The sequence below is a fragment of the Mercenaria mercenaria genome, chromosome 4 (assembly GCF_021730395.1).
Source record: "Mercenaria mercenaria strain notata chromosome 4, MADL_Memer_1, whole genome shotgun sequence".
NCBI lineage: Eukaryota > Metazoa > Mollusca > Bivalvia > Venerida > Veneridae > Mercenaria > Mercenaria mercenaria.
In genome coordinates, this window is record NC_069364.1 from 91211281 (window position 1) to 91234950 (window position 23670).

Here is a 23670-nt window from a genome sequence, read left to right on the forward strand (position 1 = left end):
ACAGAATATTTCAAACTAATCAGTGTTTTCGTAGTGACATCAGATAATTGTTTTGTGCATATATATACTTTTACACTGTAAATTTTACTTTAATTCTTTTGTTGAAAGCTCAACAATTTGCTTTAAAGCGGGAGTTTATTTTTCATCAATTTCCTGACAAATTTGTGTGGCGTGAATGTGAGATATTTTAACATTTTAGTGGTGAGTATTAATTACTTGTAGTATATTTGTTTGATTGCTTATGTTGAAATAAATATTTAATTTAGTATTTTAATTTAATAATTTTCGGAAGAGAGTAATTTTAAGTCGTCTTCTTATTCTATTCATCTAGGAAATAGACATCTCATCTGGAAAATAGAGGTTGATGTGATACCTTGTCCAGATGATTAGTTTAAACATCACTGTCAGGAATGTGTTCATATAGGAATTTGGTACGTTAAACATATGAAACCCCGATTCGATATCGTTAAAGGCTGTCAGAAACAATAAAAATCACCACAAGGCAACTACTTTATATTTCTTCTTCAGCTATAATGGCAACATCTGCTAAACCAAATGTGTTAAACCCACCACCAGATGAGCCAAGTTATATTTACGACAATTTTATCAACGATCTGTGCAAGGCAATTTCGAGCGAGGAATTAAAGGAATTGAAAGATCGTTTTAAAGGTAGTAAAGTAGAATAAAGTCATATATTTGTGATTAATTCGTGAACAATTTAATAAAGCATGTTAAACTGCAAATTAGGTATTAGATGAATTATAAGAATATTGAAAAATATCATCAAAGAAAAGCTTTAGTGATATATTATTCTTTAAATATGTTTTGATATAATTAATTTACTTTCACCTGAACTTGTACTGAGAATGTAAACAATATTACACATATGCCACTATGAGATAATGCCTTCGAAGGGAAAAATTAATGAACCTTTTAAGATAGATAGTTTATTTAAACAAAAGGCAATATGCCTATGAGTTAACCACATGTAAATAAATGCAAACATAACATAAATACATGACAAGAGTGTCATGATGACCCTGGATCGCTCACCTGAGTAAGATGAGCTACATATTTCAAATGTCAAACTGATGCTTAAAAATTAAGAAGGTAGGTCAGTAGGTCACATTCATGGTCACAGAAAGTCAGTTTTAAGATATGTGTGCAAAACTGCATATGCCATCCAAATTTCAGGGCTGCGTCTTAAAAAAACAAAAATGTAGGTCAGTAGGTCAAGGTCAAAGTCAAGTGATCCCTAATTACTTGGGGTCATCAGGTGATTATAATTAGACAGTCTAGGAAATATGTTCAGATAATTTTTGAAGTATTTTTTTTTACATAACTCATACAACAGGGCATAATTTGAATAACCTTGATAAAGGACCACTAGATAATGCAACATATCAAATATCAAAATCATAGGCCTTGCAGTTTCAGACAAGAAGATTTTTAAAGTTTATTCCTATACAAGTCTATATAAATTTTGGTGTCTTAAATCTTGGTAGAGGACTACAGGACAATGCTACATACCAAATATCAAAGGCCTAGGTCTTGTGGTTTTAGACAAGAAGGATTTTTAAAAAGTTTTTTTTCCTATATAAGTCTATATAAAACTTGGGTCCTCCGGAGCGGGGCCTCTTTTCACCACAGGGGCATAATTTTAACAATATGCCAAATATCAAAGCTCCAAGCCTTGCGGTTTTGGACAAGAAGCTTTTAAAAGTTTTTCCTTTCGGTTGCCATGGCAACCAGGGTTCTTGGTGGCATTCTTTTTTTTTTGAAGAAGAAGAATTTATAAAGAGGATCATCCAAGGAACATCCCTGTGAAGTTTCATCAAAATTGAACTTGTGGTTTAGTAGAAGATGTTGTTTAAATGAAAGTGTTGACGGACGGACGATTGACGCCGGACGGACGCCGGACGGTGAGCGATCACAATAGCTCACCCTGAGCACTTTGTGCTCAGGTTAGCTAAAAAGCATCAGTAGTATAAATAGACATCATCATAGGTGGTCGCATTCTATAGCGTTATCTTTACATATGACGATAACGTTTACTATTTTTGACATTCGTATTCAATTATACAGACCATTATATCCTACTTTACGACACTTGACTACTTTACAATAAAATGTGAAATGTTACCTCCGTGATTATGTGAAATAGACTTTTGAAAATAAAGTGTCTGGCCTCCATAAATTGTCGATTATGGTAATCATATTTACAATACATTTAATACATATATATGTATATAATTATCTTATATATATGCGGGGCCTCCTTCGACGATTGGTTAAGGTCGCTGCCTTCAAATCACTTGCCCCTCATCGATGTGGGTTCGAGCTCCAACCGGGGTGTTGAATTCTTCATGTGAGGAAGCCATCAAGCTGGCTTACGGAAGGTCAATGGTTCTACCCAGGTGCCCGCTCGTGGTGAAATAATGCACGGAGGGGCACCTGGGGTCTTCCTCCACCATCAAAGCTGAAAAGTCGTCACATGACCTATAATTGTGTCTCCAACAATATATATATATATATATATATATATATATATATATATATATATATATATATATATATATATATATATTATTTTCATACTTTTTGCTGGTTGTCAGCTGCATGGGCCGATGTAATAATTATCGAGTTTTTGAGTTCTAGTCTTTGAGTTCCATGATGAGTATTGTGTCTATGAATAATATAAAAATACAAATACAATGGTTTATCAATCGTTTGGGAATGAAAATAGCTAATAAGCAGAGAATAGCAAGTAGTCATAATTTTTAGACTGAGATTAGCTTTAAAGTGTAAATCTGTGGCAGATAAAATATTAGATTTCTTTTCTCAAATACTTTAAATGTATACATTAATAGTTTTTTTCATTATTGTCAAATTCTCCGATGACAAAATTTCAACAAATTTCAAGGTATTCGGTCTTTTCCAATAATATTTATGTATAATACTGAATTCTGAAAAATGAAATTTATCTTCTAATTTAATACAGTATAAGCATTTCGCATCTTCTTCATTTCTTTAAATGTTTCTAGGTTATGCCATCTTCCTGTCTCGATCGCTAATCTGTATGCAGAAACACTTCATATCCATTATTTATATTTAGTGTATCTTATTATCTTATAACTAAATTCTGAATATATTTTATTTGTTGAGGTCCGTTCTCTAGTTTTGTTTTAGTTCAATAATAAATACATTTTCATTTTTCTACTCCTTGGAATTACCAAACATAATAAAATCCTAAATTATCTAATGTGGATTTAACAGATTTTGCCAAATTTATTTGTTTTTTTTTCCATGTCTTCAACCATCATATTATAGATTTGTTTAATGTACTTTTTTATGTCGCTTTTAATTATTTTCAACCAGTATTTTAGGAGTCTGACTATACTATTATATTTGAGTGGCATCCTGCCGAGTTCACCATATAGAAAGTTATTTTGTGTTTGTAATTTAACGCCTAAATGGTTCTTGCAGAACAGTAATTGTATATTTTCTATTTTCCTCCAGTCATTTATCCCCAAGACTTCACTTCCATAATTAAATATAGGTGTAGTATGTTCAAGTATGTCTTTAACTGTAAGGTCCGTGAATTTTATTAGATAACTTTTAAGTTTAAAGGTTGCTTTTAATGTTTGTCCTGGCAATGCATCATATGTTTCAGAAAATGAGCCACCTGTAGTAAACACTATCCCTAAAGATCTATTATTCTCCGCGCCCACATGCGCGGAGTATTTTTGATGGCTTTTTGTGAATGCAGTGTGCAGTGTATGTCGTATGACGATTTTTTCCTTTCGATTTGCAAAATTTCAAATTTTTATTTTTAATTTCTGATCCGGCCTATAATAATGGCATCAGATTAAACAACAACGAGAAAAACATCAGATTAAACAACACAAACGAGAAAAATAAGTTCACTAGAAAAAAAGAAGCAGGAAAGGAATCAAAGAGCAGAAAAGAAAGCCATTTGTGTCCGGACATCACTTTGAAAATTTCTTTCGTTTTCAGTTTGACGAATGCACCAGACAGGTTACCTTTTTCGTGTGTTATAATTTTACTTTTTATTTTATTTTAAATATTGATTTATTATATTGTAGGCATTGTTATGTGCCACATTTATTTCATATGATGGTGTATAGGTCTTATATTCCAACCGAAATTCCGGATACTGCTTTGTAAAGTTAATTATGCTAATTTTTAAACCTTTTTATTGTGTTACTTTTATTGGTACAGTATATCAGTAAGTTTTATACAACTACTTCTGCATAAGCATTTGTTAAGGGTTATTGAGCATTTGTTAAGAATTGTTGTATGTAATATTTCGAGTTGTTACTATGTCATTGTTTCTATGTATGAAGTTTGTAACTCAGTCTGCAACTCTTCAAAGGTACAAGGTAATATACACTACACTTATTACACAGTATGTACGTCTGCAACAAACGTCCATAAACAGCGTTTATATTTTTAGTTTTATATTTTGATTTTTTTTTTTTAGTTAAGTATTTATGTGCTTAATGTTTGGTATGCATAATTATAGTCAAACCTTTTACAAATGTCACCTAACAATAAGGCAAAAACTGGCCTTTGAACCAAGGTGACTTGCATTTTAAAGTATCCTTGCTCTACTATCTCAATGTAGGTTTCTTACAGGCTGCCCTGTAGAAATATCAGAATAATGGTCTTTCCTGAGAGGTGGCTGATTGCACAACATTGACCGTTGGTCCTTCCAAAATACCAGTTGACCAGTATATGACTGTATATAGTGGTAAAGATGTTTATAGTAGTGAACTGTTTAGTCAATATTCATTGCTGCATATTCAGAAGCTGTTCTCCTAAGGAGGAGGTGAAGAAAACAACAGCAATAATACCCTCTAAGTAAATACACCAATGTAATCGTCAACATATAACACTTGCGTTATAATTTTCTTGTTCCTTTTAAACTTTGAGTTTCACGCCCCTAGGCGGGATAAAATGATGTTTGTTGTGTTTCATTCATTGTACATCCTAGTCCTTCCTCATCATTTAACTTGAAAGTGTCAGAATACTGGTCTTGATAACATCTGAGCTAAGTTTGAAACTCAGTCATTTCGGATGAACAACTACGTAAGTCTGAATTTAAGCACAACCTTGTGTATACAATATATTTTATTCCATTTACCGAAAATTAGAGGTCAACTTCGCATATGGGTCATGATCAGTCAAAAAGTAGGTCACTAAATACAACAATAAATGCTCATACTACAAAGGCAATGTTTTCTCCAACATTCATGAAACCCCATCAGACTGTCTGTTTGCGTAGGGTCTACAACAAAGACACAAGTATCGATATATCATCTCCTGTTATATCAGTTATACGTGCACTGCTTTGTTTGGCGCGGAGTTTCCTTTTGCTCTGTTGTACTTGTTTTCAATTGATTCTGGACACATGTGACAACCGCTTTACTTAGGCGTCATTTACGCAGTCGTTTCAACTGGATCTTTGAAATGTGTTTTCTTCTTGTCTTTGAAAAAGAACTGTTTTTTTAACATGCCTGTATTATGCAATGAAGTTTTGAATTGGCCATGGATACATCATTGTACATTAATATTATCAAGTAGATAAAGAATCAATGAAACTGCATATACCATTTTTGCGCTAATGCTATTCTATGAAGAATTTGTGTAGGACAAACCTCGATGTTTCTATTGCTTTCTCAGCTGCTTTGAAAGTATTGTTATCTTCAATGTTAACTGCTTCAGATTAATGATAAAGAGATATTTTAAATATTTTTGTTTTACTTTTTTACTTAAAATAAACGGCAAGTCATCGTCAGAATATTTGTTAGGCTTCTTCTTTAGCACACGGGTGAAATTACTTCTTTTTACGACCCCATTTGAGGCCCTGGGGAACCCATACCTAACTTCACTTCGAGGAGCTGATTACAATTTCCGATGCAGTAGGAGCTGAAGTACATGCTGTCTGGGTTTCATGTATGTTAAATATTTTAAGAACATATTGGAAGGAAAATATCAAAATTTGTTCGGCAACTGGTTCCCAGCGGCGATTTTATAAATATCGGTAGGGGCAAGATTAATTTTAAATGAAATATTATATCGTGAGTAAAGGCATCAAGACCTTTATTTCATTTCAGATGTTATTGATTCTAAGGTCAATGACCCAAGGCAGATGTTTAGTGACCTGAAAGAAAAGGGTTATATAAACTGTTATAATATAATTTACATTCAACAAATTATACGCGTACTTAAGAGAGATGACCTTCTCGAAGTTGCTACCAGATACACTACACTGTTCGAGGAAGACAAGGTTCTGCACTTCTATGAAAAATCCACCGTGCTTGGTATATAGTTTATTATAATTTTCTAATTTCTTTCGATAACAGCTATATTATAAGAACATTTTGAACAAGAAGATAAATATTGTGAACATCATGCTGAAATCATGTTGTATATTCCTCTTAAAATAGTTTTACCAGGCTTGGAAAAGCATCAAGTTTACTGCAGTATGCATATTTTGTTAGATCAGTTTAGAATTAAAAATTTACACTAACAGTATAACATGCAATTATAATGGAATCCTTTTTCCGCAATCGTCTTGTCGACCTGCTAGAAATGCTTCAACTTGTAATTAGACATTCAAATTTCAAGTTGTCGTGCTGTAAATCCATTGTCCAATTGTCGCACAAGCTTCGACTTGTCGGCCCGAATTTTAGGTCGAAATGTAGAAATTTAAAGGAGTTAACTGCGACTTCTCCAGGTAGGAACCCGTATGAAACCGCTAAAAGTCGATATTTGATTAGGATATTTTCAAGCTTTCGAGCTAGCATTTGGTCTATATAATCGCGTTAATTTCACGTTGTCACTCTTGGGTTCGCGGTGTCACTTCACCGGTAATCGGTGACTATGTAAAACGTTTTGTTTTAGGAGCTTTGAAATTCTTACTTGAACGTACCGGAATCATCCATGTTGCCGGCTTCGCGACAACAAGTTAAAGAGTTTGATTTCGCTTTGTCGCGCAGACAAGATCAGAGACGAAAAGTACGAATTGAATGAACAAACTAAACCTTCTTCTTTCGGCTTACACGACAAATGTCGGTGAAAAACCTTTCAACGTATTTTGTTACCGCAAAAAGCCAAAGTTAGCTCCTTTAAATTTCAACTTTTCGTGCTAAATTTCGGATCGCCATTTATAGCTGATTGAATCGAGGCATCACGATATCTGTAAGATTAATCACATAAAAATTTGTATGAGGATATATTAAAAAATCATGGTTTAATCAATAATCATGCTAAAATAATTTGATATTTATTTGTCCAAGGTTTGTTATATTGGCCAATACGACTGCCCGAGGACAAATAATTAGGCCCATATGAAATCACTTGAGTGTTGATGATAATATTATTCAACTTCTGAATACTGGCTAGAACGCAATAAAATATTTGATAAATTTGCTTGCGTATTTGCCAATATAACAACCCTTGGACAAATAACAAGGCAAATATGAAATTACTTAACATTATATTATTTTTCAAATACGACAATGATTGTAGATAGTCTTTAGACAATGTTATCATCAGAGGAAACTGCCAAAGAAGAATATATTTCAAAAACAAGTTCTTAAAGGACAGTAACCAAACACATTATTGGAACCTTAAAATGTATGCATTATTATATGCATGCAATTGTATTGTTATTCAAACTGTTTACTGGTAAATACATTACGGAATCCTGTTTCCGCCATCGATTTGTCGACCTGCTTGATACGTAGGCATTAAAATTCTAACTTGGCATGCTGTAAATCCACCTCGAAAAGTAGAAAACTTGAAGTTTTTTACTCGACAATTGTCGCGCAAAATGGAAACTATAGGAGTTAATGTTTTACTATGTATTATCATTCAACAATGAAATATTGGACACAATATTGAGTAAATTTTACAAGTCATATGAAACAAATTGAGCTAATACCAAACTCAACTGAGCCAATATGACAAAATCAGGGCCAATATAAAAAAAGGGCAAATACGGGATTCTAGCATTTTGATTTGTTCTACTGAGAGGGCCAATACGGAGAAGTTACTTTCGTTAGAATTTTGAATGACCATTTTGTTTTACGTAAGAATGTACATTTATAACAGTTTTCAAATTTCGCGCAAAAATATCATCAATAAACTGATACACGTAATGTAAATAACCAATTATGACTGCGCGGACGTGCATTGCAGTTGTAATCTGTGTAGATGATAATGATACTATAAGCTCATTCGGTAGTGCATTTTCCAAAACAAGCTCCTGTTAAAAATTTTTTTAGAAGATAAGAAAATTCTGCGAAACTGGGATTGATTAAAAGGATGACACTTACCTTAAACATACATTTTGATAGTTCTTATTATTTGTGCTGTTACAATAGCGATTCTACTAGGAAAAAACATTATACAAGGAATAGCGGGTTAGGGTTATGGTTAGGGGTAATATGTTATAAAGGAAGTTTAATATTCTCTGCCAAACACACATTGTCAAGGACAGATTAATCTATTTATTTTCAATTTATATTATGTAGATAAATGGACGAAATGAAAACTTTGGAACCTGTTTCTTTTTTACATATATGTAGCTATTAAATATTATTTTTTGACAATTTTGATAAATACCACAATAGTCGTATCGTTTATTATGCAAAGTATGTTTATATTACATATATTAACAATTTTAGCCAAAAAGCCTTTGAACAACTCTTTTAATATATTACAGCCACCGGTTGTAGTATCGTTGAATTCCATGTTGTTGGACAGAATAGTAGGTTATCAAGAGAGGATATTGAAAACTTGCGAAAGAAAATATCAACCATTCTGTTGGTTCCACTTCATGAAGTCATATTCAAAGGAGTACAAGAAACTCAAAGTATTCTTGTCACTGTAATGCTTCCAGATATGTATGTTAAATTTCTCGAAAGGCAGCTGCGAAAACACACACAGTACATTCTTGCATCTCTGATGCAACAAAACATAGATCAAGTTATTTTCCCAGCAGGTATATTTCAGCTGCAGAAAGAGGGTAGGTAACAGTTTGTCTATATTTAGAGTTCACCAAAAGATGTTATAATTATTTAGAAATATCAAATCATTCGTGTTTGGTCATTCATTTGATATCAATCTTGAGAAAATCCAATGTAATGTCAGATTCACAGAAAACACATTTAATCAATTATTGAAACAATTTATTGCTCGTTTCACAGGTACATACTTCATAGTGAAAGAAGTTCCTACATCAGTGCAGAATGAAAAAAGCGAAACTATGTCAAATGGAAATAAGGGACAAACCGATTCATCTGATGATTTATTGAAAAGAAAAGCAAAGCCAGAAACACAGATTTCAAAATTAACTAAACAAAATCATATGAGTGCAGAAAGCTCTTTACAGATCAGAAATGTATTGGTAAATATCAAATGTTTTCTTTGCTTGAATAATATTTTGATATTCTGTATTTACAACATACACAAAATAAATGGGTATATAGCTTTTGTTATTTAGCTTTTGTATTTAGCATATAAAATACAAAACTCATTACAGCAGCGGAACATGTTATAATTACACAAGGAAACATATTGTTTCATGTACTTATAAAGATTATATATACACGGATAACATTTCAGTTGTCATTTAACTACAAATGATAATAACTACTTGAAATGTACATTTTACATTGTTTAAGAATAAATGTAATAACTTTGAAATTATATTGTGTGAATGTTTAAACCGTCTTGGCTTGTTTGGAATGAAATAACTTTAAGTTACCAAATCGAAAAAGACAGTCATGCCATCATTCATTTTCTTGCAAGCAAAATTGCAGTTTAGCCATTAAACATACTCAACTGAATCGAGTCAATCTGCTTAGTCTTATCTCTTTGATGTATCAATACCTAAAATATCTATTGATGGTGAAATGGTTATACATATACATTGTTAGAAAAATTACTTTCAAAACTTAAAGAATATTGACGACCTTAGAAAACACTTATAAAACAATATATACACACAATTACATGCAAATATTTTTGTCTTTATATTGATTTGCACTTAATTTCTTCTTATTATTAAAGGTTAGAAATTATTGTAATTTGATTTCTTTACATCAATGAAAGACTTTAGAAACATCCCACTACGTTTACTTGCAAAGTAGACTGATAAAATATACTTTTTAATTGACATTATTAAATATATTTTTTTTATTTTTAACTTATTATAAATGTGTTGTTTTTTTGCAGACAACTATACATGTAGCCAGCTAGGAAAGCAGAGATTAAACAGACATATTAAACACATACTGGATAAACATCTTGATGGTAGACAGATAAGGATCAAGTCCGTTGCGGCCGCTGTTACTGGAAAATTCTATCAAACTTTCTTACTGAAACAAATATGTCCAAACATGTTTGGTTCTGACAGTCTTGGCAGTATCCCTAATACTCAACTGCATAATATGGACATTTACCTTGAAATTCAACACCTTCAATAATTAACATTTAAATACAGCACAAGTCTCGTAGATAGCATGATTTTATATCATTTACGGAAAACAAAACATTTACAATACTGTATAAGTGGTTAAGTTAGCGAGGTGGAAATATTGGCGAATTTCGCGAATTGACAAATTTCGCTAACATTTTCTGCAGCGTAAATATCAGCCAACCCATCATAAAAACACCAGTAGTAAACGAGAGAGATTGACCCTCTGTATATATCTGTACTCTATACACGTTTTTAAAGCTACCTTTTTAGGCCTTAAATACGTCAAACAAAAAAGCCAGAGTTCTTTGTTTATATTTCAAAAAGGTAAAGATTATCATAATTTGATTAAATTCCATTCATTGGTTGACAGATATAAAACTAGCAAAGCTAATTACCGTAAACTGGCATAGGCGAGTACGGAAGCGAGAAAACATACTGACTTTTAAAATTGCATTTCACACCTTTACAAAATGTAATAAAAGGATTTACTTCAATACATATTGTTAGCCTTTTTCAGGTTGATAATTACACATATTCTGCTTTCCTTAATAAATACTAGTACGTTTTCAAGTAATTATTTTTTTATAAAGAAAAGACAAACAACAATTTTAGTTATGTGTAACCCATTCTTTTATATATGAACGTTCACTGGCTCCTTATAAGGGATAATAATGCTGTCATGCAGCAAAAATATAATTATTACGCCAGGCCAGACACATTAGTGATTCTTATGAAAAGCTATTTTTCATGCAAGTTGGAAAAAGGGAATTCGCTAATATTTCCGCACGCCAAATGTCTGGAATTCCGAATTCGCTAACTCTTCGACCCGCGGAAATAACCACTTATACAGTACTACCTTTTTCTGTTACTGAGCTGATCAAAATCGTGTGAATGTGGCTATTTTATACTCTCGAGTTCCCATGTCCTGTCACTAAAAATCTGTTCTGTATTTACTATCATGTCTTTCCTGGGTAAAGTGTATTTAATTTATGTTTACTAAAGATTACTTCAGGTTTTTATATATTAAGATATAAGAGAGAATATATATGTCTGTGTGTGTGCTTGTGCGTGTTTAAGTCATGTCAGTTTAAATATATTTCATGTTCACACTCTCTAATGAACAAATCAATCATCACAATTTTCAACACATTTCACTGTTCTTTGTCGGCACATAATGCATAAATTGCTAAAACTAAATTCATTTCATTTGAAAAATGCTTAAAATTCCAATTTTTAACAGATTTAACCGTTCTTCGACGGAATATAAATCATGAACTGCTGAAATTAATTTTATTTTGTATATCATAAAGACTTCAAAGACGACTTAAGGAGACCAGATCGTGGCTCATGTTTATCGTTTCGGCGCAGAATACAGCAGTATCTAAGCACCAAAACAGGTTTCAATTTTGTGATGAGGCCTTCTTTGCACGTATGCCGTCGGCACCCTGACAGATATAATCAATTTGGTCAAGTTCAGGCCATTTTTCGTCTGAACAGGTGTTGTATTCAAGCGGTCTTAACATACAATTTAGCCTGGTGACCCATACATTTTTGGCCATTTTTATGTTCACAATACAAGTATCTATACACAAGGAAAACAAACAAAAAATCTATGAAACATTTTTTTGAAATTAAAAAAATATATTCTTATTTCATTGAAAAAAGTTCACAAACGTAAATATGAGACAATATTTTTTTTTCATTTGGACCCATCATTGTAATGATATTGTATTACAAATAGGACTATGATATGAAATAAATATATAAACCTTATTGTGCTGTCTTGATTCATGTTTTGTTGGTATTTATAAAAAAAAGCAGAAAATTATGAAAATGTTGAAAAATCGCTAGCAGTTTCATCAACTGTGGGTGTGTTCAAAACAATTTTTCACAAAAACAAGCTCGGTGACCCATTTTTTTTATTTGTTCATTGTTTTCAGCACAAAATTTCCTATCGGATATGTGAATTTGAAAATAAAAATCTATGAAATAAAAAAAACTATAGGAATTCTCTTTAAGGCATCGTTTCAGCGCAGAATACAGCAGTAACGGGGCACTAAAACATGTTCAAATTTCGTGATGAGCTCTTCTTTGGACGTATGCCGTTGGCATCCTGAAAATCGATCGGCAATGTAATATGTACTTTTATTTGGACATACATAGTAATATATCCACATGGATTGATTTGTCATCAAGTCCTCCCGGACGCTGTGTTAAGCTACAGTCACACATACGGATATGACCGTGCGTTGAGGTACGGTGCGGATAGGATTAGTCTGTGGGTGTATAACTACGGAGCAGTACGTCTTAGTACGGGAAAAATGGTGAGAAACAGGAAACAAACAAAACAATACAGGACGCGAATAAGTACGGATAGGTACGAGGTACTACGTTGAATTACGTTTTACTGCGCCTTACAACTTGCCCAGCGCACGGACGGGTCTGCGGTAAACTACGTTGAACTATGCTTAAGTACGAGCAGCCTCGGATAACTACGTTCAGCTACGGCGAGGTACGTAACAGCACGGATAACTACGTTTAAGTACGTTTAACTACGGATGAATAAGTTTCAGCCAAGTTGGACTAAAGTCACGCTCAAATGGCTACGGGTCGCTCAAACTTTTGTGCATGTTCAAAAGTTGGAGAAACTTGCAAGTTTGGAATAAGTTTTGAATACGTTTTGACCACGTTTTGGAACGGATTAATACGAATGACTACTCTGAGGTACGGCTCAGGTACGGATCGATACGGATTACTACGTTTCTTTCCGTAGCTAGACGTAGCTATCCGCGCCGTATGTGTGACTGGGGTATTACAGTAGTAACAAGAATCCGAGGCCATTTCCGGACATCTAAAAAGTTCTAAAAATAGCATGTCGTTGGTATCCTGAATATCCGTGGACAATGTAATATGTAGTCTCTGTTGAACAAACATACTAACAATATATCATTATCGTGCAATGCATCCTAAAGCCCACATGAAAGTTGTGAATTACAGCAGTAAGATGGTATCGAACCCGTTTCCTGAGACATAAAAAGACGAAAATATTATTTAAAACAGCTTTGAATATTTTCGACGGCAAATAATCATTGTGACAGTAGTAATGCTGTTGTTACTGCTATAACTTTACAACAGTAATAACAGTAACACTGCTGCTACTGCTCTAACTTCCAACGTTATAGCAGTAATAGCAGTAATGCAGTAATACTGCTGTAATGCTCTACTGCTAACTTCACGCCGGAAACAAATGAACAAAGTTCTGTTTCAGCTTATCTTCAGTGGTTGAAATCACCACGAAGTACTCAGTAGGGAAAAAAGCACGGAATATGTTTGTCCAAAAATTTTACATGATCTTTAGTTAAACTATTGTAGTGACACGGTACATAATTGAACATATGCCATTCTTTATAACATAATACACAAAACTAAGATACAGTATAACAGGAAGGAGAAAATAGCATGCACATTTGTTTCTAAGTTATAACGTGTGAAATAAAAAAACGATACACGTAATATTAGCAGTATGTCATTACTGCACGGAGGAAAATGATAAGGGACACTTTAATGTAAATAAAGGGGAAGATAATGAATTATAATTTTAAACTGTAACTTGAATTTATGGAGAGTAGGAAAGAAACTTTATAAATAAGAATCCTAACACTAATATAGAACTCTATCATTATTAACATTTTAAAATCAAAAGACTCGTCTATTTCCCGATTTACGCTAAATATTGTAATCCTCTGAACAGATAAGCACGTTTCTAAAGTAATGAAATCATAAACAATATTTTTTGTTGATATCTTTGCAGTTCACTACAAAGCATTACCAAAAGTGTGATATATTTCAACATATTTGTACCCTTTGATTGATCAGGTTAAATATTATATATCATGCACATTACATTTGAAGAACTGGAATATTTTATTTACATTTATTTACAGAACTACAAGATAAGTATTTAATATTGATGAAACGTATGTTCAATGAGGTATTTCACTTGACATAAGCAAATACCTAAAATAACGAGATAGTTTAGGTGTTTCAAATAAACTCAATGGAGCGCGGCAATCGACATGTCATTTTGTGTAACGGACAGACATGAAATAGCACATGGCTGGACACTTTCAACAGAACTAGACAGACTAGTTAATGTTACGTCATTATGAACTACATTCACAATTACTGTGTGACACTGGGTTTTGTACTACGGCGAAGGGGCCTTTACTGTGTCGGTACAGTCGCCTGCATGTGTTTTTCGTCCTACTGTTTCACATACTGGCAGGCAGGTGGGGGGGGGGGGGGGGGGGGGGGGGGGGGGGGGAAGAGAAAATATAAGTAAGAACTGTCCTACAATTTTTAAGCAGGTGAAAATCGTTGATCTTGATAAATGCCAGTTAAATTAGAAACTTTGGCTATTGGTCTACAAGAGAACGTGACTATAAAGCTATGAATATTAAAATAAACAAATGACTTTAACTTCTAAATATATATGTGACAGAATGTAACTTGATATCGACACGATATCTTTCGTAATTATATAAGCCTTCCATCCGTAAGTTTCTGGTGGCTTCCGTACCATCAAAATCGGCTATTTCCGTGGTTTGGGCCGGGTCGGGTTTTATTAATACAACCGTAACCGCAAAAAGCCTTTTCACTCCTGCTTTCCGAGTAGATACTGACATCTTATTAATGTTTCTACCAGATAAATTAAATGCGCCAAATGGAATAAAAAAAAATAAAAACAAACAATTCGGTTATGTCCATGACATGTCATTCAATTACAAATCGATAAATTTCTTAAAGAAATATTTAAGTTAAGTAGTATTCTACATAATGATTGACATTAAGGCCATTTCCTCATATTTCTGTAAATACTATGTCAGGATTTGACAAATATACGTGTTATCGCTTTGTGTGAATTAAGTTAAGTGGCAGGGGCCTGTTTCGTATTATGGTCTAGTACGATTTTTTTTTTTCTACAACAGGTAGATCTGTAAAGGCATTTATATTCATATGGTTACTAATAATAATTATAGAATGAAGGACACCTGCGACCGAGTAATTACTGTGTAAAATAAACTAATGCTTGAAGCTCCGTGTAGATGGTCTGGTCTAGAATCTTACCTGAGATACCGGAACTCAGATAAAATGGAAATGGTCATCCATCCATCCAGATTTAGCTTAAAATTGTGGAAAAAGTGCATGGTTACAAATATGGTCGCACGCTTTATAAATATACATATGTTTTAGGCCAGTCATTTGCAGATAATAAGGTACAGGTCGCACAAGGATTGTATTTTGGACCATTTATATCTCAAAATTTAGTGTCTTGAAACTGGTGTTTCACTCTTTATTATCATAGAAACAACAGAATCCGTTCGGCAGGCTAAAAATGTCACATGTTGAAGCGCAACAACAAAATTTATTTCTTTATACGGTATGATATAATCAATTGTTGCGCTATAGCATAAAACGGAAGAAAGTTATATTTAGTCTCTATCTTGGAATAATTATTGGTTATTAGATTTGTATAAGAATTGAGAAAATACGCTGGAAATATGCTTCGGATATTCGACGACGTAATGGGTGGAATATTATTCCGAGAAATATGGAGTGCCCATTTCTAGATGCAATACAAACATTTTGTTAAATTCACAAAAGTATATTATTTCTATTTTAATGGTACAAATTCCTGTCTATAAAAACTTTTAAACGCAATAGCAGACATAAAACTGGTGTCACAAATGACGTCGCAGGCCCTATATGATATTTATTTGGACGTCAACATTATATTAGAAAAATATTGACGTTTCAAATTTCATTGGAACTCATAATAATTTATAGATATCAAATAACAGACCGTATTTTATGGCTCACCCGTCAGTAAATTTATATTAATGCAGTTCAAAAATGCTTAGAAAAGAAGTATTTTAGCTTTAAAATGATCACAGTCATTCAAATTTGGAAAAAGACCCTTTTCTAAGCTGGATATTTTTCCAATTTTTAAAGCTGGAAAAAAATCCAACTTTTAAAGCTGGAAAAATTTCCAACTTTAAAAGCTGGAAAAAATTCCAACTCCTAAAATTGGAAAAAAATCCATTTGGATTTAGATTTTTTTAAAACCATTTTAAACTGACTAAAAACATCGTTATTCACTATTTATGTTCAAGGGTGTTCATTGATCCTGTTTATAAGTGTTTACAATAAATCTGAATTTTTTTCTGAAAATGTCCAATCGGATTTTTTTCCAGCTTTTTAAATGGGATTTTTTTATTTACCATAGTATGGATCTCAAACCAAGACAAAAAGATAGTAAAACACAAAAGTAACACAAATATGCCTTTAAATTTCTTATGAAAAATTTATCGATTTCCGCCCGGAAAAAAATCCAGCACGCCAAAATATGGGGAAAAAATCCGATTGGATTTTCAAAAATTCCAATCGGACGCCATATATCCGACTGGAAACTGGAAAAATCCAATTGGACTAATTTTCTTAATCAACTTTTTTTTTACATAAGAAAATTAAAAATAATGCGAAACTATATCATTTATTGCTCATTGGCGCCTAAACTACCATTCAAGCTAAAACAGAAGTTTCTAAGTCACTTAGAAATGGTAGTGAAGTTTGCCAAAATCCTGGTTTTGCTAAGATATCCTGGTGGCTGTTATTACCTGAAATTCCATACACCACTTTAACATTTTACTTACAGTTACCGACATTTAAACCAGGCGAGTTGGTTTAAGCAAGAAGAAGAACTTAAAGAAAACAAAATACGTGGTGCAATTGCTGTTAGTTTTGTTCTATACGTTTCAGTAATTGTTTAAAATATTAGTAGCATTGATTATGAATTTCGGCCGTAACGGAGTTTATTGTCTGCCCATGAAAGGTAATGGCATGTACAACACCTCTCGTGCCCACAGGTGAACTGTTTTATACGTATATACTGAATGTACTCTAATTGCAAAGGACTAGTTAAAACTTACTTAATAGTCATATATCTAGTTTGTAGTGCACGTAAATCGGCAGTCTGAGAACTATTTCAGTAACCATAAGAATCAAAGGTATTTACTTATCACCTATCGGCACATTCAAGATCTTAAGGTAGAAAGTAATCGTTAGCCTTGTCTAATAACTTGCGGATGATGCTATTTCACATGAGGTCGAGACATGTCCTACAGATATACTTGAAAATGGTTTGTATTTATTTCTGTATAAATCTGATAACTACTCTTAGCTGGTATGCTATGATTTGTAAATTAACGTTATATCTAATGTTTAACTAACATAGCAAATGGTAAAGGTATGTACCTACAACTATATGAAATGATCCTCCACATATGATACATTACACCAGTAGGAAGGATTTTGACAAACAAAACTGAACAGCGTCAACGTCAATACTTCTCGTGTGTATGTGCCCGCAAAACTGTTCACACGGTATATATAACGGTAGTTTACAATTTTTGATTATATTGAATAATGTTATTAAGCTGCAAAATTGAATATTATTACGGATTCGATAGAAATAGCTAGGAAATATTGATCCAAGAGCTGCATAGTAGGTATTTCAAAGACCTTGACCTTTAATGTAAACAAATATGGCGGCCGCCGATTGAAAGTAGAAAGTGCCTCTTGCTTGAAAATTCATAAATACACTCGTGATTTTTTCGGTGAAAAAGATATGTTCTTTAAGAACAAAGTCGGCGGTGAAACTTTGCTTTTATTTAGTAACATAGAAAGTTGGAAATGATTGTCAATTTTCATAAATACAGCAGCAAACAAAAAAAAAATTCTACAGATGATGAATTACCTAGCAAGTATTTTATTATTGCAGAAATAAAATCATTATCAACTCGCATTTACAAGCGATCTGCCTCCAAAACTTCCAATCGTAAAGTGCTCACTGCGCATGCGCAACGGAAGTTCTAAGGGAGAAGCAATTATTCACGTTCTTTATTTTTTATGAACTATCAACACTAAATGGGAAGTAACTGAAACATTGCTAATTATGCATTCTGAAACTTATCCCTTTGTTGGAAGTAGTGGTCTCCCTTTTGTTTACATTTTTTCTTGCATCAAGAGAGAAAAAGTAGGAGAAACACTTGTATGGAGCAAAATCTTTTTTTTTGTAATAAATTCAACTAATTTATCAACATTTTTAGAAAGATAATGCCTTAAGAAATGAAGTAAATTATAAATATTTTGAAAAATAGGAAGTGTATTTTTTTATAAAATGTCATTGAAATACCTATGCATAGCATATCAAACTATGTCGCGAAATTGGGATGTAACACAACTGACAACTGGCTGGGAAAGTACTACAAAGTACTTGGTGGCATATTACGTAAGATTTAGTTGATGTCTTGTGAAAATTACTATAAATAAGACAAAGACAACAATCAACTAAAGGTGCTGTCGCCAGTATAATCTACCAAACGAAAGTGAACATATTAAAAGTGGAGGAAACACACACATACATGTATAGCAAGTTCAAGCAACTAAGGTTACATTTCCAGAGCATTACTATTATTTGTTTTCGAAAATCTTGTTCTATGCAGTATTGTCTAGCTGTACATGACTCATGTATGCTTGAATATTAGGATAACTATAGGGTACAGGCAACAAAGGGAGGTAATTAAATGCTATATTTCAAGGGAGATAATATTTCCTTAAAAAAGAAGAAGTTCGGCATTGTGATTGATATGGAGAAATCTCTCACTGACAATTTTCAGTATTTCACCAGTTAGCATAAAATAAAGGTGAAATAATGATCATCGGGATTGTATTATATCATACAAGATTATCAAACAGGTATCCGTTTAGGTTGCTACAACCGCTACAAGCACCGGTAACAGAAAAATGTAATATGAACTGGATCAACCCTTTTAGAAGTAAGTACAAAGGTAAGTACAGGACAAAGATATAAAAACAGTTATTTTTTACAGTGACATGCCATTTACTTTCAATCATGCAAGTAGTTTTAGACAATTTAAATAAACACAATGCTTGATGCTTACCACAAAAAACAGGGCTAACCGCGTTTTTGACAACCCTGAGGAGCGAACGCCACGTCAACAGCACAAAACATTGAATTTTGTTGCAAAACAATTATAGTAGAACAGAGATTGTTAAATTCATCAATTGAATTGTTACTCCGTAGTGAAAAATATATAGATCAGTTTAAAAAGATAACTAGTAAAAGACCACATGGCATCAACAAGTAATTCTTGTTTTCCTGTTTATATTAAAATTTATGACATTCGCATCAACAAACATGGGGTTATTCGTATTCAGTTTAAGTTCATTGACAAGATGTGGCGGAGTGGAATAGTTTACTAAGTATGATGTTCTTTTGTCACATCTCCAGTAAAGGGCTTTCCTTTCTCACGTTCCTGTTCTTTAGTTGTTTTCAAATTCGCTGATACATTGTTTAGTTGAATTATTTTCGTTAAACGTGAAGAGATATTTCATTTTACAAGGTGTGACTTGATAGCGTTACTGCTTTTATGTACATGTTCTGATAACTGCACCGTCGTAATTGGGTATCAAGTAGCAAATATAAAAACTAAATCTAATTTGCTTTGTTAACAACGGTATGATGTATTATTCTTCATTAACATTACAATCAAATACTGAACAGACCTTCTAACTAGTCAATTTCTGTTTTGAAATAACAATTTATTTAAGAGATCATACATCTTTGATAACTACAGCATGTAATCTTGATCGTTCATTTTGTTGATATTGGCAGATAAAAAGTACAACATTATTTCGTTTCTGTCAAAAAACATACGTGCAGTTTATACAAATTTCACTTTGCCCTAATGTTTTTTGTTTTTGTTTTTGCAAGATCAAATGTTGAAATCTAAAGTGTAAAGCCGGTCGAAATCCCAACTATAAAACACAAAAAGCTGCTTACGGTAAGACAATATCTGAAAGACACGTGGCCAGAAAAGGGTAACCCGTGTAAGTCTCCTCCCGATTGCTGACAAATTGATATAAATCCACATGGAAAGTGATACAGAGCAATGCACTACACAGTAACGATAACTGTCCGAAGACAGAAACGCTTGACTATTGGAACGATTTGTTACAAACTTATTTATAAAAAAGCTCAACCAACAATTGCTCCCGAAAAGGGGAAATACTTTATGATTAAGCAAAGAAGAGTCATGGAACCTATGCACTGTATTTTCGGCTCGCCACACGTGAGTTTTAATAAAGTAAGTCTTAGTAGCAATTACTAAGATACTAGAATCAAAGCATAAAATCAAACATCGTTAAGTCGATAAGAAGGTATAACTTCATGATAAAACAAAATAGGTTTATGGAACCTAATGCATGATAGATCATCACATTGAACAAGTATGTGAAGTTTGCATTTCAACGAGTGGTTGCTGAAATACCAGCTTATATACAAAAATCTTTATCAAATAGAAACCGTAGAAGAGTTCTTCACGTACTTCGATTTTTGTAAATATAATGAGATTTATATAGGCGCTGGTAACCGGTAAATGCGTAACGAATAGACTTTGTCTAGGAATAGTTGAAATGAATGAATGACAATCGATCTTAGTCATAATACTGATTGACATCCAGCAAAATCTAATGACTTTATGCGCTGTACATGAATTCAGTTTGTAACTGCATTTTCCTATCGACTGAAATCCTCTTGAAGCTTGTAAAATTATTGCTGAAATTTGGACAGAGTTCGCTGTCTATGCCGTTAGCCTGGGCAAATATAAAAGATCCAGTGTAAGTTATATTTCACTAGTACTGCCAATTAGTAAGTTTATACTTAAAACTTTGACCTTGGAGCGAGCCATCCAAAACATGCACTCCGTACGTAGTCTTGATGTGGTGAACATTTGTGTCAATTTTCTTTAAAATCCTTCGAGGGGTTCACGAGTTACAGAGCGGACGGACGGACACGGACGGACACCGGCGTCATAACATAATACGTCCCTTCGGACGTATAAAAACAGTTCAGAGAAATTTGGGCAGTTTTGACCAATTTAAAATGTTGGAAAATTAGATTATATTTTTCTCTACACGAAAATTGCTTGCCGTTAGATGAAAAAAGTAAATACACCGATAATCCGGAGTACTCCGAACATGTTATTGTCACAAATTGTTCAATTTCACGTAGTGTAATCGGGTAGAGAATAAGGGTGATCTTACACTGCCTAGCTATAGACTCTGCTATTATAGCGAGGTTGTAGAGTGTCTGTCTAAGGTGTGAAAGGTCCTTGGTTGAACCCCGTTCAGAACTTGAATATTTGTGCTCTGTTACAGCATATATATGAAGGTTATCGGACTGTTCGAGATGTTCTCCGTTTTCAGCGAACAGGGTAATGGATCATTGTTTAGCAATACAGATCACTGTTGAATGTGAAATGAAATGCACCCAAACAGAAAATATCCAATATATTATGTCTCTTTGATGTTTCTGCTCTACATGTCCAAGAAGAGTAACATTTCTTTGATCACAACATTTTCTTTGATATGAAAATATTGAATGTTCAAACTATGCATTTTCGGTTAAATATTATAATTTCATCTAGTTTTGAGACATATATGGACATCTGCATGTATTTCAAAATATTTTAACTTCATACCTTTTTAAAAAAAAATAGGTACTATCCCTGTATCAAACATTGCTTATTCGATAAAGGGGAATAACTGTATGAAAAGGCATGAAAAGAGTAAATGTGCAGTGCATTGCTTGTCATCACAGTGAAGAAGTGTTTGATTTTTTTTCTATTCCCACCAGGAGCTGTTACTGAGACACCTAACTAATCGGGCCGCCGACGAAATGGTTACAGCAAGATTTGTATTGAGTCTACAAAAAGTTCAACTATAAAAGATAATAGGTAAGGGTATATTTCTCGGAAGCACAGAGCACCGCAAACACAGCCTCAGAGCCACGCATTTATAAGTAGGCCAACAACAAAAAGAAGCTGTAACGGAAAAATATTATAGACGAATTGCTTCAAAAGTCCAACAAGTACATTTTAATTTCATGCAAAATATAGAAAAAGGGGGAAGGAAGGGGTAGGCGGTAGAAAGGGTGGGGTTGGGGGGTGGGGGGGGTGGTGGGGAGGTTGAAGGGGAAAGTGGAACAAAGATGAATATTCAAAAGGGAATGCTACGTTCCTTAATCACAGTTACTCTACAACGTAAACCACAGCAGCGCAGACACTCTCGTACAAAAGACAAATACATACACAAACACACATAACTAACTGACATAGATAAACAAGACAAGTAAGATATAACAACACTGTAGGGCACCGCCCAAGACGCACAAGCACACACACGCGCACACATAAACTGGAGAAAATCAACAATCGGGCACCGCCTTAGAATTCCGGCAGCCAAAATTAAGGTGGGCATGATAACTTACTCATAGTAAAAGGGGAAGGGATACCAAAGCAAGGGAGCGCAAATGCAAGGGGAAAGAAATGGTTGGGAGCGTTGGGGGGGGGGGGGGGGGCGATAGGGTGAGTGATGATAAGAAGAAAGAAACGCTAACAACAAACAAGACAACATACGCAACACAAAATACAAGACGGACAGAAAACAAGTTGAAAATAGGGACACCGCTTTAGAACAGTCAGTAACCTATATAAAGGAAACTGGGGGTTTAAACGCGTTTAGGGCATACCAACCTCACCATATTTTCAACATATTAGACAACACAATGTAAACAAAATCATTCCCCGCTGAGAAAGACTCTAACATTAGTGAAAAAATACTAGATCATATAAAGTAAAACATCAAAATTATGGTAAATCTAAGGTATAATGACACCAATGTACGCAACAACTTGTCATATAAAAGCAAAGAAAAAATTCCATTATTTTGACAGAAACTAATAAATTTACCAAAACGATGTGGTTTTACTGCAGTATCTTAAATCCTGATATTTGACCATATTTCCTGCAGTATCTTAAAGGCACTGACCACCAGATCGTACGACAACAAAAAAATGATTTTTTTTTAGATATCAGAAAATTATTGCTATATTGCATTAGATGGCTTTGAAAATTAGTTATTGACAGATTATATGTTATGGAAGCACATAAGAATTAGTTGATTTTTACATTTTTTCCATTCAAAATGTTACGGGGTGCAAGAGGTTAACTTCC

General features: G+C 33.4%; 2 protein-coding genes across 2 annotated transcripts in view; both read left to right on the forward strand.

The window, feature by feature from the left end:
- Positions 1–23670, forward strand: part of LOC123552425 (uncharacterized) — a 270191-nt gene that overhangs the window by 100090 nt on the left and 146431 nt on the right. The gene's annotated exons all lie outside the window — the stretch shown is intronic.
- Positions 66–12242, forward strand: LOC128556517 (uncharacterized). Its single transcript, XM_053541941.1, has 6 exons — positions 66–201; positions 529–669; positions 6141–6347; positions 8756–9058; positions 9240–9439; positions 10270–12242. The coding sequence occupies exons 2-6, from the start codon at positions 534–536 to the stop codon at positions 10291–10293; spliced, it is 870 nt and encodes a 289-aa protein (XP_053397916.1). The 5' UTR covers positions 66–201; positions 529–533; the 3' UTR covers positions 10294–12242.

Bases quoted from the DNA above. Each gene is read 5' to 3' on its own strand.
- LOC128556517 (XM_053541941.1), top strand. From the start codon at position 534: ATGGCAACATCTGCTAAACCAAATGTGTTAAACCCACCACCAGATGAG. The intron at 9,059-9,239 runs GTAGGTAACAGT...CTCGTTTCACAG, and splicing joins ATTTCAGCTGCAGAAAGAGG to GTACATACTTCATAGTGAAA. The intron at 9,440-10,269 runs GTAAATATCAAA...GTTTTTTTGCAG, and splicing joins TACAGATCAGAAATGTATTG to ACAACTATACATGTAGCCAG.